The following is a 16,770-nucleotide window of genomic DNA, read 5'->3' as shown; positions in this document are numbered from 1 at the left end:
AGGCTTTGGTGTTGCCGTGATGCGGCTGAAGCAGAGGAGCCAACTCTGTTCAGGAGCATCTGGTGGAAGAGCAAGAAAGACCACGCAAGAAGGACCACGGGTGCGCTGGTGCTGTCTCACAGCTTGCAGGAGGATGCATTTCCTAGGAGGATTCTTTTCCTGCAAGAGGATCTTCTTCTGCTCAGTCTGCAGTGGGCTGTCAGGAGCTGCTAGAGCATTTCAGCTGCTGCGTTTCTAACCGTTGGTTCTCCAAACACTGTCCACGTCACCTCACTGCACCCGACTGAGGAGGCAGCTATAAACTACCACCCATCTGAGACACTGAAGCAGCCTGTTGGCAGAGACAGACTTTAGGATCTATCTTTGCTTTACCTGTGCGCCTGAAACAAGCTTTCTTGTAGGTTTGCGGTGTGTCCTGGGCCGGCAGCATCAGGTCAGCACACTGGTGGGGCCATGCTGGCAGAGAGGGGCTTAACCCTCACAGGGCTGGAGAAGCAGACCGGGTGACTGGGGTGACCTTGCAAAGACATATGATTTCACGAGAAGTCAGTGCATATTCACACACACACAAGGACCATCAAACTTTCTTGTTTGCTTTCAGGTTTGCATGTGTACATGGCCTCTCTGAAGAAAGAGAGGCTTACCCTGATTTTGGGTGTGCTATATATCTCACCATCTGCAGTGATGCTCCTGGAAGATGCCAGCTGTGGAAATAAATTTTTCTATTGCATACCAATACCTTTTTCCCCATCAACTTGGGAGATGTGTAAAGTCCTGCCATCCTGATGGGCCCAGCTAGAAAATGCTGAGAGAAACGTGTTTTGGGCTCTCATAAGATACCTGAGAGCAAGAGGAACAGTGAGAACCAAAGGTAAAAGTGATGCCTTGGGCTGCCTATAACCTTGTTTGATGTTGATGAAAACCTTAGGCTGGCAAAGTCAGGAAGCAGCTTTTCAAACACACATGGGGGGATTTCTAGCCTTTTTCAGCAGCAGAAGGGAAGAGGGTCTATGTGTAAATGAAATCACAAGTCCCTGTTGCTTAAGCTGGAAACACAGCTCTGAAACTGGGCAGCCATGTGAGATTCATGTCCTTTTATTCACAAAGAAGAGCCTGTGTGACCCACGTTGCAGCTGAAACCACACTACCATCTTTTGCTTTCTGAGTACCAGCTCCAACTGCTACAGGCCATGGGATGACAAGTGCTCCAAAAAATAAGCTGTCATGTTACCTTTCCACATATAAAGGTCCCGCCTGTCTTCCCCCAGCCAGAATAAATCTGGCATAAACTTCCTATTGTATGCTCAGGCAAATTTGGCAGAAAGACCAGTATGTGCATCTGCCTTACCCAGATGATGCTGGTATTTCTGAGTGATGTCACAGCGTACAAACCTGTATGAATTGGGAAATCACAGTCAGATGAAGGAATATCTTCATAAATTGCTATAGCAATTACTCCTGCTGTTTAGAGCCATACTATTCAAGACTGGCTATAAAATGTTGTCAGCAATTGTTGAACTATGAAAGCGCTCTGCAGACGATCATTATTCATTGTTGGCTGCTTATTGCTGATGGTTATTCTCTGCTGAATAACCCCTGCTTTGGGAAAGGAAGGGTTGTGTGACCAGGGAGGAGAGACAGGGATCCTACATCTGCTGCGAAGGATGAATTGGAAGAAGTCAGGAGGAAGTAGTGACAGGAAAAGATAGACCCTTGAAAGCTTACTTATCTATAGAGGGACACCAAGAAAATGACTCTGGGTGCTTTCCCTTTTCAAAGCAGCTTCTTGAAACTGAGTTAATGAACATACCTGTCACTCAGTTCGGCTTGAACTTGCCCCTTAAACTTACCTGTTATTCAGAAGCTATTGCTCCTTTTACGCTCTCTCCAGGCTTAAAGGCAACTTTATTTTTAATAAACATGACTTTTGGGGTAGCAGAGTGCTTCTCCCTCCTGTGTTTGGACACAGGGAGATCCTGTTTAGTTTACAAAAGAGCTTTGCCATCCAGAGAGAGAGGAGAGAAGCCGGTCTCCCAAAGACTACAGCTGCCACATTGCTTCCTTCCCTTTCTGAAGTGAGACCTTCATCCCATATTGGCTCAGTCAGGAGGTGTCGAAGAAGTGGCACTGATATCTTTGCCAGATGACAAGCTGTAGTGATAGCTAAGATTTACTACAAGGAAAAAAAATCAAGCTGTAAAGTCCAGGGTCAGAAGGCTCCAACTTAATCGTATAATGTAGGATGTCATTGTGGATTAACCTCAAAAGATGCATGGGGAGTGCTGGAGATTCACTGAGAGGAAAGAAAAAAACCCTCTGTGAAAGTCTCAGAGCTCAAGGGAACAGAGAGAGACTCTCAGCAAATAATGTGCTGGGTCAGAGACTAATTACACATTACATCTGCCATCTGATGGAATTTCATATCCCCCTGATACCTCCGTTGATTCTCAGCACCTTCATTTGGGAATCTTCCTAGCTGAGCATTTTTGATTGCTCTGACAGTCTGGAATGAATTTCTCCCATCTTCCACTCAACACCTGCCATACGGCTACCTTGCAAGAGCTTCCTGCTGAGGCAAGAAGAAGGCACAGCAAGGCTGCCTGGGAGCATCCTTGTACACCAAAGCTGGAACAGACACCAGCCTGCCCGTGGCAGTGGCAGTGGCAACCACCTTCTCTGGGCTTGCTGCCATGCACCCTTCACAGCTTTTAAACGCTGCAAAGGAAATTCACAGGCAGCCAACAACCAGTGGCTCCTCTGGAATCTCCCCTTAATTTCTTCCCGCATCAGTGCATACAATGAGGGCTGGCTGGAGGGTGTTTCTAAGCTGAGGGACTTTTTCACTCGGTAACCATTTTCAACAGAACTTGACAGAGGGTGTGGATGGCTTTAGTACAATTGAGTGCCTATAAACTTCACAGTAAGGAGCGGTGCAACAGAAGAGATGTACCCAATCACTGCCCAATTCCAGAGAAAAGGCACAAAGAGAGAGTGCACTGTGTATTAGACATCAGAGAACACACACTCAGGCTGCTAAAAGCCCCAACCGGTGGTGGAGCTTCTGTCAGAGTGCACGAGAGGCCGTGATACACACAGTCTGCAGGAGAACAGGTTTCACTTAGCCTCAGAGGTCATTACACTTGCCTGTTAGCAGCACGAGGCCACAGGGTGAAGAATCGCAGAACGGCTGCATGTAGGAAACCTTGTTATGTGTCTGGTTCCTTCAGGGCAAGATGTGGTCCAAGTCCTGGGCTCAGACAACTTCAAATCCAAAAGAGATTTGAAGACAAGAGGCAGACATGGAGATGGACAACAAGAACAGTGTCAGTTTTCTCAACTAAACCAATCCAGCCCTTTTCAGCATCCTGCACCAACTCTGCTTTCTGTATCAGGCCAGCACCAAGGGTGCTCTTTGCTGGCTGCGTGGCTTTGCACACAGCTGCTGCGTTACCAACACGGTGTGGTTCCTCAGACAGTCTGATCGCTGCAGCCCATGGTCCCACTTCTCTTCTGCAACGCAGAACATTGGGTTTTGCTTCAGACATCACGGGCAGGACTCAGTGTTGCAGACGCTGGGATCACAGCTGTGTCAAGGGAATGAAAGCAGGAGCTGCCAACACTGTTACAGTTTATGGTGATATGGTGAGGACAACATATGTCTCATATTTATTGATCATGAGGCAGCTCCGGTGACCCTGCTGCACGCAATGGTCAGAAGGTAGGTGCTAATTCTTCATGCCGTCACAGTTCCCTCTTTGGACATGTCCAAGTGTACTTATGGCAGGTTGCTCTAGCCATTTCAGGGTATAGCTGTCTGTGGAAGGAGCAGAGGAGTGGGAAAGGGCTCTGGGAGGCAGATTTTATGAGGTGGGAGGTAGGACAGAATCTGTCGTCTACTACATCCAACCTACGATTGCACACAACCACCATGCTATATGCACGGGGAGAAAGCCACCTTCTCTTGTCCAATAACTCTACGGTGGGCTATTTTGCTGTGGTCAAAATCCTCCCTCTACAGACTTTCGTGACAAGTAACAGATTGTGCTTGTGCAAAGGTAAAGCATCTGAAGTGATGCACCAGGTGGGTTACAGTAGTCTTCCCTTCCCAACACAAGGCCAGGTATTTGCATACCTCTCAGATTCAATTTGTCCTTCCAGAAAACTCAGAGGTGTTCCCCCTCTTTCAGACTCATGCCATTTCTTACTCAGTGCCATATATGTACACATACATGTGCATACATACATACACAGACACATACATACACATCTCATATATATGTATATGTGAGATACCGAACAGAAAGACACGGGGAAATCAATCGACTTGTTCTCTGTCAAGGAGGATGCTGCAGTGGATTTCAACAGAAAAAACCCCAACAATACTGATCAATAATCATCTACAAAATGGACAACAGATCATCAGAGCTAGCCTTTGCTGCTTCCCTGCTATATGCTTTTGTGTCAGCTCTTTGCTGCTTTTTGCTCCCTGCCACCTTTGCCCAGTGCATCTTTTGCTAGCATTGGACGGGGGCAAGCTGATGGTCATGCATGGAGGTGGTACTGACACATCCTTAGCAGCGTGCTGCCCACTATTTTGTAGCAGAAAGGACCTGACCCCCAGGAAGGCAGGTCTTGATCCTGCTTGGCCATGGATTTCCTCTATGTGTTTAGATAAGCCTTAGTAGAGTCTCTACTGCCCTCCAGGGACTACCAGCTCATCTGAGCTGTCTGCCAACTCTCTGGACTCATCTGAAATCTCTAGGAATTAGAGATGGTGGTCTGCATATAGGACCATAGAATAACTCAGGTTCGCAGGGACTTCTGAAGGTCTCCACTCTGGCCTCCGGCTCGATGCCCTGTGCTTCTGCCCCCAGACACCTTGGTGGCCTCCACTGGACTCACTCCAGTTTGTTCCTCTGTCTCTTGTACCGGGGAGCCCCAGACTGGGAGAGATCTCACCAGTCCCAAGTAGAGGGGACTATAATCACTCTAATCACTCCCCTCACTCTGCTGGCTGCACTCTTTGCTGATACAGGCAGATGACCTTCTGTGTTGCAGGAGCTGCTGCGGACTCCTGATTACCTCCCTCAAACACTTCACCGGACTGGGTCATTTTGTCCCAGAGGTGGGACATCACATTTGCTTTCACTGACCTTCACAATGTTCATATCAATCCATTTCTCCAGCCTGTCTAGGTCCCTTTTAAAGGCAGCTCTGCCCTCCAGCATACTGCCTGCTTCCCCAATCTCTTATCTTCCACAAACCTGCTGCGTGCCCCAGGAAACCACATTTTCCCTGTGCGAATCAAAGCAAAAAGACAAAAAGCATGTTGGCTTGACCACTATTTTTGCAAGTGCTCTTCTGGAAGAAGTTGCAACTCTTCTCTTTGAATTTCCCCCAAACCAAAGGACAATATGAGCACCCAGGGGACTGTGATTGACTCACATTTAGAACTGGGGCCATGTTTCTTCATTCTGTCCTAGAATTAGTTTATCCATTATATTTTAAGAACACCTATTATAGTCCTGGCATATTCATTATTTTCTATTCATTTGAGACATACCCAAGAGGCGAGACAGATCACAATAAATAAATAAATGCTCAAATGAGCCAATACACAGGCTAAGTAATATAGATTTTTCTTTCAAAAACAGATTCATGAAGCAACAGCTTGTATTATTACTAAAGTGCTTTGGTTATGAGCAGCTTAACAGCCATGACAGAATAACAGCCTCATCAAGGAAGTGAGCCATCTTGGAGACCAGAAAGAACATACGTACAACTGCTACACTGCTACACAAAGAAAGTAGCATGCATGCAGAAATAACTGTTGGACAGTCAGCAAGCAACTGGGGCTTGAAGAGACTCTCTCAGAGGTCTCTAAAGCATGGATATAGTCACACAGCATTGTGTTCAACCACTTCCTTGGGCCACAACAAGCAGGTTTGGGGGTGTCTAGCAGAGGTGGACTAGTCAAACAAGAAAATCTCACAGGAGAGGTTAAAATAAAATGATCTGTAGAAAAATCACCCCCATTCCCATTCAAGGTAGGGCAGGGCCTTCCTTTTCCTCTTGGCCTCCATCCAACAGCTTTCTGTGTTGCAGCAAGGTCTGTACAGTCCCTTGGGGTTGGTAGAAAATTCTCCTCCTGTCTCCCACGGTGAAGGTCTGGCTCTTCACTTCACTCTCTCCTTCTTTTAGCTGCATCCTCATTTGGGTTGGCTGCAGATTGCGGGCTGTTCCCCAGCTGTGCAATGCTCTGTTGCTCTCAAGGAAGGTGCAAATTCCTTGATCCGTGGCCCAGTAAAAAGGGCGTTTCCCTCCTGCTCCCATGCCCTTTTGAGGAACAGTGAATTTCATCAGCTACAGCTGCTAAACTGCCAATACGGGTGTGATGAGAAGCATCCTAGAACCAGTGTCCTGTCACCTGCATCACCCATAGCCAAACCCCACGGCATGTCTCTGGGACTCCATCCCCTGGGTGACAGATACAACCCCTGTTTAGATTAGGGACGGGAGCAAAACTTTTATTCCAGTGCTTGGTGGTCCATCCCTGAGGAAAAAGTGAGTATGAACTGCTGCACCATTCTCTTTCCTCAGGATCTTCTGACATGCATGGTTAAGGCAAAAGTCTACCAGCATCACTGCGGGAACGATGATCCCAGGAATTTTCTGTCACTACTGTTGATTTCTACTCCCCTGTGAAACACTGGGAAGACAGAAGGGGTTAACCTGCTGGATTTCAGTCAGAAGACTGGGAATCCCAAGTCCCAGTTCCCTGTGCCCCTGAGGAGTGGTCCCAGGGACGATGGGATCCAGTAGCTCCAAGAAATTCCCGTGCCACAGGTATGCAAGGAACAAAAGTTGTTGATAGCCAACGGCAACCCACAAAACTGAACCATGAAATAAGTAAGCCAAACATCTCATGAAGGCTGAACACTTGCTTGCATGCAAGAGAAAAAGACCTTTTAAGATGACACCTAACAGTGGCACTTCTGGAAACAGTCAGTTAAGTAGAAGCTGCAGAAAAAGTCACATCTGACCGAAATTAGGTGACCTGAGCCTTGAGAACAATGATTGGCATTGAATCTAGTAGCAGGCTGGAGTACTGCAAATTCTTGTTATGACAGCTTCCCTCATCATATCAAAGCTGTGGAGACCTTCTCTAACCAAGAAAGGAGACAGACACGAAAATGCAGGCAGTCCGTGGTTCAGCAAATTGCTCAATAAAGTTTTACATGTTCTGGTAGAGCGATGCACATATACAACTTGTTGCAAGGCGCTTTTCCATTCTGGAGGGTCGGCAAACACCTCGATAAACCACTGTCTATTACGTTATATGGGCCTGTAGAGCATTGCTCCCACCCTAAATGCTATACACAAATATATCTGTTTCTCTCATTTCTCCATATTTTGGTAGGATTCTGGAAAGGAACTGAAATTAGTCTACCCATTATGACCTTGTCCTCACCTTTCTTTATTATTTCATTTGATTAATTAGTTTACTTGACCATTTCTGGACCCTTGCCTGTGAACCTGTAGCAGTAACTTTTGAGCAGCCAGTGACTTGTTGAATCATCAAATAAAAAAGGCCCAGGCAACATCACTTTTCCTGCTGCCCTCCAAGAAAGGGACCTGCTGGCATACTCTTGGCACACAGCAGCAATTAGAGCTGTCACACTGTCTAATCATTTTATGTTTGCTTAGAACATTTTCCATCAGAAAATGCCATTTAATCAAAAGGCTGCAGGAAGATGTTGGTTTCAAGGACATTTTATAAATTGAGAAAATAAAAAGCGAAACACTTTCACAATGGCAGAATATTTCACACTGACCTTTTTGAGATGTAACACAGACTATTTTCCTTCGGAATTATTTGTCTCTAAAATATTTGATGCTGATCAAACTGCAGTCCAGCTGGCAAGAGCACATCTTGAGTTTTCTTTTAACTGAAACTTTGCTTGACAGATCCAAACTGAAATTGTTAAAAACATTTTGTTTGTTTACTTTTTTTTTTGAGGGAACTGCCAAAATGCAATATTTTGCTCTGTTTCGAGCTAGAAACATATGTTCAGATTGCAATGTTACCTATTACATAGGAATGGGAATCCCACTCCCAGATTTTTATACTTCTGGTATACTTCCTGGTCTGTAGAGAAATTCTCTCTGGCCCCGTGAAGAACAGCGGTCCTAAGCCCTCCGCATTGGGTAATCTATCCTTAGAAGCACATACTCCTCTTTTTCTGCAGTGAAGATAATGATTGTGGAGCTGAAGCGTTAGACGCTCTAGCAGACTGATGCACAGATGCCCTCCTGATGTAGTCAGGCAGAAAGAGGACAGGTAAAACATGTTGAACCAACACAGACACGGTTGAGCCAAGAAGAAAGCAGAGCATGTCCCGAGTCATCTATGTCAGATCCCGGCTGTGCTGTGTGCCCCTGTTCGGGGAGCTGGGTTTCTGCTATGGCCAGCCGCAAAGGCAGACCTGACTGCTTTTACTCTCCTTGTGCCACCGCGGTGCAGACCGCAGGACGGTCTCTTAACACCTCGCATTGTGCGTTAAACCGTGGAAAGGAAGCAAAGGCAGCGCGGCCGGCAGTGGGACCCAGCCACATGGCCCAGGCTCAGCCTGTGCCCGTTGGGGAGACAGGCAGGGACTCGGGAGGGAAAGAAAGAGCAATGGGATGAGATTCTCGGTCAGTGGAAGATGTAAAGGGGGACTCAGGCTACTTCCAACCCAAAACACATCTTGAGGTATCATCAGCTGACCCCATTCAGCAACAGTGTGAGGGAAGCACTGAGAAGGCTCCCCACGCCAGGATCTGGCCTCCAGGAGTATTTACTTCTGCCTGGGAAAGACTCCCCAGTGTGTGCAATGGCAGAGCCTGTTTTCTTGCTTATATACCTTCCACAAATTTCCCCTACCCTAAAGACTCCCCAGGTTTGAAGGGGAGGACCTAGCCCTGCCAGCAGGAGACTGACAGTGATCTGTATGGGGAAAAGGCTCTAAGCTGAATCCTTTGGTTATGTCCTCCTCCTCATCTACTCTTCTCCTTCCCCGGTCTACCCTCACAGAGGCTGCCCCCACACATCTGCAGTGAAAACAGAAGCTCAGAGAAACAAAACCTCAGTGCTGGTCGATGGGGCTCATGCTGGACAGAGCTGGGACCTCATGGCACCGAGGACACAGAAGAGCAGCTCCACACTGGTGCTCTCAGAAGAGAAGCTGCAGGCATCGAGACATACGCTCCCTCTGTGCAGCCCACGCTGCCCAGTCCCCTGGTTCCCATCCAGCCCTGACATCAGTCTTTTTCTGCAGGTTAGACACAATGCCTTCAGCTGATCCGGCTCTGCAAGGTCAACAGGCTGCAGCCTTTTTGCTCCCTTTGGGATCTCGCCAGGCCCTGAACTCTAAACACTTGCAACTATTTGCTAAGCTCTCATGTTGCTCAGGAGCTAGTTCAGCATCCTTAGAGCTGAGGTGAAGATCACGCCTGTATCTCTGGGGCCTGTACGGCAGCAGAACGTGGAACTCCTCTTGGACTCACTCGGGGAAAGGGATTCCTGACAACCAGCTTCAGCCCAGGAGGGCTGGTCTCTGCTGACTCCTGCCGTAGTTAATAGAGAGAAATCAGTGCCCCCTGAGGGCAATTCAGAGCAAGAGATTAATGCTCTGAATTACATGTTGGAGGGCTGTGATCCTCTGCTGGCTCGAGAGGAAGCCTTGTGAGACATACTCTCATGTGCTCAAGTTGGGCTCTGTGTGTCTGCAGCACCATCAGGATACTTACTCTCATTTCCTATGACCTGTGCTGTAATCCTACCTGAGTCCCATGCCCACGTGCATTTTCAGACTGCTCTTCCCACCACATATGCCTGGGTCTTCCTATTCCAACCATTTCTGCAGCTCAAAACTGCCTCTGCAGCACTGCAGTGACATGGAGATTAGTGGGAGCAACTCGTTAGGAACCCATTCCCAAATTCCCGTACCAAGGTGCCGCTGGCAAGCTGAGAAAGGTACTGAAACGCCATCATCACTTGTCGTCATCAAGGGATTGTCAGCTGGGAGGCAGCTTCGGAAGGTCCCTTTGGCTGAAGGTACTCTGTGCATGCTGCTGTACGGGCCCTTCATTTAATTCAGCACCAAAGCATAGGAAGAGGCATGAGCGTTTGGGAGGGACTCGGGGCACGGTGTGACAGGTCAAAGTGAAGTATCTTCCAAGAACTGAGCAGCAGGGTGATGACTATTGCCTAGAGGACCTTCTAAGATTGCATTTTTTGTTTTCCTTGGCAGGGGAGTTCTCTTGAAAATCAATTTCCTGTTATTTTCACTTCTTCCCTTACCCATCAGCACATTAGCTTTTCTTCATTCTTCCTTGGCTTTCCTCACCACACACACTGTTGGCCAGCTTATTCATCTGGAATCTGCCATTTGCTAACTGATCTGATTAGAGTTAATTACTAATTATTTGTATTACTACAACCCTGATGTTATACGCACCATGGGAATATAATTTAATTACAGCACAATATCAATCAGATGCATAAATTAAAATGTTCACATTTTAATATGAGCCCATTTTCTATTTTCAGTTGTATGAGCTGCCAAGCTTGGAGGAGAAAAAAGCTGTTGCTCCAGGCTGTTGCGCAGTGAGAGATGGGCAGTTCTCCCAAATCAGGTGGAGGAATGGGGGTCACAGTTCCCAGCTGTGGTTACCTTTAAGAAGAATTCTTTCTAAAAGGATTTTTAACAAGAGAAGCTGTGATTTTACACCATTTAAGTTCTACAGCGTCTAGCAGCAAATAGTTTAACTACACGGTCTATGAACAACCACCTCTTTCTGTTCACTCTGACCTAGACAACAGGAGGGTCTCTTGCTGGAAGTAGAAATGCAAGCCAGTCCCTTTATGGCCTCTCCTTGCCATGCATCATTCTTCATATCCCTGGCATGTCTTCACTCAGCCATTTTTTTTCCAGCTCGCAGATCTAGGCCAGTTAGCTTATTCTTTGTGCACAAGCTGGTCTGTAACTTCATTTCCCTTTCTGAGCCATTTCCAGAGAGGGGAGCAGCACTGCAGGCACTATGTAAGATGGTGGACACACCATCGACACATACATTACACAAAAGACAGCGAGCCTCAAGGAACCTGACATTTCCTGGTGCTTTTAAGCAGACACATTTCAGTGGGGAGAAGAGAAATCCTAGGGGGGTGTGTGGGGGGGGTGTCTTATTTTTATATATATATAAACCTGCTGGGAGGGAATGAAGATGAGAGAGCCAGGCTCTTCCCAAAAGTGCCCACTTAGAGCACCAGAGACAAAACACGTAATACTCCAGCTGCACATGAGAAAACAACTTTTTCCTGTCAGGGTGGTCAAACACTGGCACAGGTTGCCCAGGGAGTTTGTGGAGTCTCCGTCCTTGGTGATATTCAAAACCCAAGGGCACACTGACCTGAGCGACCTGCTCTAGTTGACCCTGCTTGAGCAGGCAGGTTAGACCAGAGGACCTGGTCCCTTCCAACCTCCACCCTCCTGAGCAAATCTGTGCTTTGGTTTCACTCCTAAAGCACCTGAACTCAGCCCTGATGCCCGCCGGCAAGGATGCTGGGGCAAGGCACGATCCCAATCTCCTCCCCGAGGGTTCATCACCAAACAACAGCTCCCCGCTCCAGAATATCGTATGGTGGACACGCTCAGAAGAGAGAAAAGGTCATTTTATTGCAAACATCAACTGCGGCGGGGGGCGAGCCCAGGAGTCACAGGCATTCAACCAGTAACAGGGAAACGGCACCTACAACGACAGAGAGCACTGATAAACCCACAAAGGCAGGAATAGGCATGACTCGGTTCCCCTTTCTTTGGGGAACACCATTGACGAGGAATTGTTCATATAGCCCAGAAGAGAGAGCTATGGCTGGCATTGACTAAGGGACAGCTCTGGCACCTTATCCCCATGGGTAATGCCCTTAGAGACCTGCGCACGTGCAGAGATGCTCAAGGCCCTCGTGCCATGCAGCAGGGCTTGATGGGGAGCCCCCGGGGAGCTCAGAGTTATTTCCAAGCCCTGTGCAGCACCATCCCTGCCGTCCCTTGCCATCAGGTTGGACTGACTTGGAGCAGCGCTGAGAGCTGGGAAAGATGGGCAGCAGAGCCTGGTACGCACCTGGGCTACTTAACCTGCTGACCCTCCTGCTTCTTTTAAGTCCCCATCTCTTTCTGTCTTCCTTCTTTTCTTTTCTCGATGGCATTCCTTCTCGTCTGCCCAGACCTCTTTTCTCTTTCTTTTTTTTCGGTTTTTCTTCTCCTGGAGGGAGCCTGCAAACCTTTCCATCCCACAGGAGGATTAGGTAGGTAAAGCCAGGATCAACTAGAATCAGTTCTTGATTTAACCAAAGCTGACTCATTTTACCTTCTTTCCTCTGAAAGGCTCTTTAGTTCTTCCTTGCTTCCCAGGGAGTCTACTGTGGTCTCTGGGGTGGTTGGAGCCAAAGCAATGGGTTCCTACAACAGAAATGTCAGAGTCAGCGGGTGGCAAGGGACACCCTGGAGTAGTAGGTGACTGTTTGGCAAAATGCTGCCTTAGCCCTACAGAGAAGATCCCTTCAGCTGGTTTGCATTAGCCCTTTCTTCCAAGGCCCTCGCTTTGGAACACAGGGTTCACACGGGTGTGTGACAGTTCATTTCTGGCAGCTCAACAAACACTAGGATAACATGTCTCGGGTAGGAGGGTAGTTCCTGATAGAGCTGCCATACCTCTGCCGTTTCAGACTTCACCACCGCGTCTCCCCCAGCTTCTTTGAAGACATCCAGAGAGGGGGATGCAGGCAGAATGGCTTCTGCCTGGTGGTCCTGGTCTGTTCTGTCTGCAGGGCCACTTCGCTCTTCCAATTGCAGGTCTAGAAAGCAAAACCATGTGCAGCAGTGATGCCTTGGAAGCAAAGCACACCGCAAGCAAAACCCACCCAAAGCCCTACACCAGTTGTCTTGTTGAGGTTTCTGGTATCCCAAGCCCCAGCCTGTGACAGCCCTCGGTTCCTCCTCATACCTGTGGCTCCGTCTGTGGGTGCTGGTGACTCCCCGGCTGATGGACTGGAGCGGCCATCCATCTCCTCCCCAAAAATGTCACCGCAGTTTTCAATCATAAACAACACCAGCACGTTCACCTGCATATATCAACCCCTTGGTCTCAACCCAGGTGCCTGAAAACGTATCGCGCAGCCTTTCCCACTGCTGACCCTTGCCTCTGTGCAGACGGCTGTTGCTGTGGGGCTGCTCTTGCAGGCAGCCACCCCACCGGCATTTGTTGGGGAGAGGAGGCAGCCAAGGACCTCTGAGCAGCCAAGTTCTGATGGGCTGGCAAGGCTGCAGCCGGCTGCTTGATCCAGCGTACCTTCTCAGTCACCTCCAGCATGGCCTGGAGCGGGAGCAGGTCCTCATTTTGTGGGCTCAGGAGGTTTGGCCCAAGGCAGATGGCCAGGTTGCTGGTGGTCATTCTGCTGGTGGAGGCGTTGTGGCTGATGTCCTGGAGGAGGGCCAGCAGCTGCTTGAGGAGGAGGAGGTTGGCTGCAGGCAACTTCTCGGCCACCCTGAGGGAACAGGAACTCAACGTTAATAGAGCAGATGTTGCCCACAGCCATCCCCAAAGCTTGCCCAAGGCAGGTGGGAGCCAGTGGGTGAGTTGCACAGATTTCCAGGTGCTCTCAGCCAGCGGTCAGTGCTCCTGTGCCTCAGGAAGGAAGCACGGCGTTCCTTCCTAGATCCTGATTTCCCCCAAACCCAGGCAAGGGAAGGTTCCCTGTCCATGCCCTTTCCCCCACAATCTAAGCCCACCCCAGCAAAAGCAAGCTGTCAGAAGACACAGCTTTTTAAGGAGACCGTCCCTTTCCAGGCAAGTCCCAGGCCTCTACCAGTCCCTCCTCAACAGGCAGGCTGCTGCCCACACTTACGCTTTCAGCTCTTCAATCTTCTCCTCCTTGCCGCTCTTCTGCATCGCCGCCATCCAGTCCTCGTAGAGGTCTGTCACGAGGAGCTTGGCGGGGATGCTTCGGAGGAAGTCCTGCAATGCCAGGGGCTCCAGGTGAGCCTCTGAACACTCCAGGCCAGCCAGGAGCTCTTCCAGCTGCAGGTCAGAAGCGCTCACCTTCAAGATGACGGCCAGCAGCAGCGCAGGCTGGCTGCCCAGGTCGACGTCGGCGCCGTGGTCCATGGCCTCTCGCAGCTCCCGAAATTCTGTCCCGCTGGCAGCTCTTCGGAATATCCCTTCCGTCGATGGTCCTTCCCGGTGCAGGACAGCCAGCAGCTCCTGCAGGAGGGGCAGGAGGACAGTTGCTTGGCTGAGAAGCTGCCTTCCAACAGCAGTGACCAAAGCGCTGCCCCAGATCCTGCTCCTTGCCCCCCAAAGCATCATCTGGGGGTGAAGAGCCCAATCCCCCATCCCCGGAGCTCCTGGGGGCAGCCACGTCCCCTCTGGAGCAGCGGGAGGGAGGGCTGGGGACCCCCTGCCCAGGCTGGCTTACCTGGATGGGCTGGGGCAGGGAGCCGTCCTCCCCGCAGAGGGCTGCCAGGGGCTGTCCAAAAAGCGCCCTGCTACAGCCGGAGCCCGCCTGCCCTGGCGCCTGGGCAGCGGCTGGGGTCCTCCGCAGAGCAAAGGGCCAGGGCAGCCCCATCCTCCTCCTCCTCCTCCTGCTGTTCCCTCCTGCTGCAAAGGAAAACAGAGCAAGAGCCCGTCAACAGAGATTGCCAGGCCACTGCTCCCGGAGCCTGCCCTGCCCTGCCCTGCCTGCAGCACGGTGCGGAGCAGTGCGGCAGGACGGGCAGGGAGCCAGCAGCTGGAACCGCGGCTCCAGCTCAGAGGCTCCATCTCGGAGGCTCCTGAGAGCCGGCGTGCCACCGGGACAGCCTGTCCCAGCCCTCGCCCTGCCCTCCTCCAAGCCGTGGGCCGCAGCAGAGGCTCCGTGTCCCCGCAGAACCACGTCCAGCGGCCGCTGCCCAGCGGGTGTCTGTGCTCGTCCAGGTGACGTCCTGCCTTGGGGTGCCGCACCTGCATGGCGACACTCAAGGGACAAGTGAGCACAGCTCAACCGTTTGCAGGAGGTTGCCTTTCTTTCCAAAACTCACCCGGTGAGCGGCAAAGTCCGTCTCCGTTGTTCCCAGATGGGGCTGTCGGTGGCCCTTGCTTGGGATGGTCCTGCAAGAAGCAGGCTGCGCTTAGAGAGCATCCCCGCAGCAGAAAGGGCCACCGGCAAGCTGCCACCCGGCACCAGCAGCCTGAGCGCAGCAGAGCTGGGACCCTCTGCCCTCTGGGGCTCTCTGCCCTGCATGGCAGGATTCCCCCCAGTGCCACCAGTGAGGATGTGCTGGCATTCCTGGTGGCTCCCCAACCCTCTCCACTCCCCGAGTGGCACCATGAGACCCTCCCCACAAGGTCTCCCCACTTGCCGCACATGCCGGCACAGCCAGAGGTGGGCGAAAGGCAGCCGTTCTCACCTCTGCCTGGCCCTCGATCAGCCTCTCCAGGCTCCCGGTGCTGAATGTCCTCCACTGGGCAAGAGAGAAGGAGTGGAGGAAGGTGAGCAGCGATGCCTCTGCCGCTCGGCTGGAGGACCAGGGCTTGGGGACAGAGCCCAGATTGGGGAGACACTCACAGCATGGCGGCGGCTCAGCTGCTTCTCCAGGGGTTTGAGGGAGGGGAGATGGGTCACCCGGGCTTGCTTTGCTCCTCCTGGTGTCCTGTGTACCGGGAAGGGACAGGGAGAGAGCTGGCTGAGCCCCAAGCTGCCCCTTCTCTCCTGTCAGGCAGCCGTGGGGGCACCTCTCCCCAGCTGGGGAGCTGTGTTCTCCCATCTGGCTGCACCCACAGCATCCCCCTTTGGCTTACCCCAGCAGAGTGCCCACCCACAGCTCCTTCAGCGCCTGGGAGCTGCAGAAAGAGAGGAGAAGTGGCGTCAGGCCCCGCTGCTTCAAAGCCTGTGGGCAGAGGCGTGCGCCTGCGCAGCCCTGCGCCGTGGGGAAGGACATGGGCAGGACGAAGAAGCCCTGTGGGGCAGGACAGGGACCCTGCCCGAGCCCTGGCTCCCCGTGTCCTGCCAGAGCAGGACTTTTGCCCTTCTCTTCTGGGCATGGTTGGGAGCCTCCTGCCCGGCCATGGGACTCACCCGAAGGCGACAACGCATGAGCCGGTGGGCCAGACGAGGATGAGGATGTCCTCGTCCCCGCCTTCCTCCTCCTCTTTTTCCTCCCCCGCTGCCTCCTTTCCGCCGCTCAGCACCCACAGCTGGTCCAGGGCCAGGCGGAGCTGTGGGCGCAGCGTGGTGCCGCGTCTGCAGAGAGGAGAGGCAGGCGGTGAGCTGGGGGTGTCCTCCTCGGGGTCCCCCCGGGCAGAGCCCCGTCCCCCACCTGCCCTTGGGACGGACATCGATGGGCGCATCCAGCCCCAAGGTGCTGGGGCCTGGGGCTGGTGCCGGGGTGTCCCTGTGCTGGTGCCAGGGCCAGGGCTGGGGGAAAGGCAGCTGGGCTCTGAGGGTCTTACTGCAACTTGGCGATCACCACTTCCTCCTGGAGGAGGAGAAGGCGTCTCTCACTCCTCTTGCGGCCCCGGGTCAGCCGCACATCTGCGCTCAGCACCGCCTCGGCGTCGGTGAGAGCCTCCCTGCAGAGCAGAGAGCGGCGGGCATGAGAAAGGCCGCTGCCACCGCGAGTCCCGGCCGTGCCCCCGAGGCACAGGGAGAGCCCACCTGGAGCCGCAGCAGCAGTTGGCCTGGCCCAT

At 51.6% G+C, this 16,770-nt stretch overlaps 2 protein-coding genes and 1 long non-coding RNA gene across 4 annotated transcripts; all 3 read right to left on the bottom strand.

The window, feature by feature from the left end:
- Positions 1 to 11,701: 11,701 nt before the first annotated feature.
- LOC138688817 (uncharacterized) lies at positions 11,702 to 12,897 on the bottom strand. 2 transcript variants are annotated; one of them, XR_011327619.1, is made up of 3 exons: positions 12,759 to 12,897; positions 12,415 to 12,506; positions 11,702 to 12,328 (listed from the first exon to the last, which is right to left on the bottom strand). It is a non-coding gene; the product is annotated as an uncharacterized lncRNA (long non-coding RNA). The 2 variants fall into 2 exon arrangements; XR_011327618.1 differs by having other exon boundaries at positions 11,702 to 12,506.
- Positions 12,898 to 12,901: 4 nt separating this feature from the next.
- LOC138688792 (T-cell activation Rho GTPase-activating protein-like) lies at positions 12,902 to 15,051 on the bottom strand. The gene is made up of 7 exons (XM_069801312.1): positions 14,817 to 15,051; positions 14,522 to 14,703; positions 14,146 to 14,307; positions 13,952 to 14,061; positions 13,396 to 13,591; positions 13,051 to 13,168; positions 12,902 to 12,933 (listed from the first exon to the last, which is right to left on the bottom strand). Exons 1-7 carry the CDS (start codon positions 15,049 to 15,051, stop codon positions 12,902 to 12,904), a joined length of 1,035 nt encoding a protein of 344 aa, XP_069657413.1.
- A 161-nt stretch (positions 15,052 to 15,212) lies between these two features.
- Positions 15,213 to 16,770, bottom strand: LOC138688791 (uncharacterized). The gene is made up of 6 exons (XM_069801311.1): positions 16,739 to 16,770; positions 16,534 to 16,653; positions 16,160 to 16,324; positions 15,883 to 15,924; positions 15,650 to 15,734; positions 15,213 to 15,545 (listed from the first exon to the last, which is right to left on the bottom strand). The coding sequence occupies exons 1-6, from the start codon at positions 16,768 to 16,770 to the stop codon at positions 15,213 to 15,215; spliced, it is 777 nt and encodes a 258-aa protein (XP_069657412.1).

The sequence above is a fragment of the Haliaeetus albicilla genome, chromosome 13 (genome assembly GCF_947461875.1).
Source record: "Haliaeetus albicilla chromosome 13, bHalAlb1.1, whole genome shotgun sequence".
Taxonomy (NCBI): domain Eukaryota; kingdom Metazoa; phylum Chordata; class Aves; order Accipitriformes; family Accipitridae; genus Haliaeetus; species Haliaeetus albicilla.
This window is presented reverse-complemented; position numbering and strand designations above follow the sequence as displayed.

What these genes read in the sequence shown, in the direction of transcription:
- LOC138688792 (XM_069801312.1), bottom strand. Translation starts at nt 15,051, where the DNA reads ATGCAGGTGCGGCACCCCAAGGCAGGACGTCACCTGGACGAGCACAGA. An exon ending in CCCTGCCCCAGCCCATCCAG is followed by an intron (nt 14,308 to 14,521) that starts GTAAGCCAGCCT and finishes CCCCTCCTGCAG; the next exon opens with GAGCTGCTGGCTGTCCTGCA. An exon ending in ACCCACAGACGGAGCCACAG is followed by an intron (nt 12,934 to 13,050) that starts GTATGAGGAGGA and finishes TTTGCTTCCAAG; the next exon opens with GCATCACTGCTGCACATGGT.
- LOC138688791 (XM_069801311.1), bottom strand. Translation starts at nt 16,770, where the DNA reads ATGGGCCAGGCCAACTGCTGCTGCGGCTCCAG. An exon ending in GTGGTGATCGCCAAGTTGCA is followed by an intron (nt 16,325 to 16,533) that starts GTAAGACCCTCA and finishes TCCTCTCTGCAG; the next exon opens with ACGCGGCACCACGCTGCGCC. An exon ending in AGCTGAGCCGCCGCCATGCT is followed by an intron (nt 15,546 to 15,649) that starts GTGAGTGTCTCC and finishes TCTCTTGCCCAG; the next exon opens with TGGAGGACATTCAGCACCGG.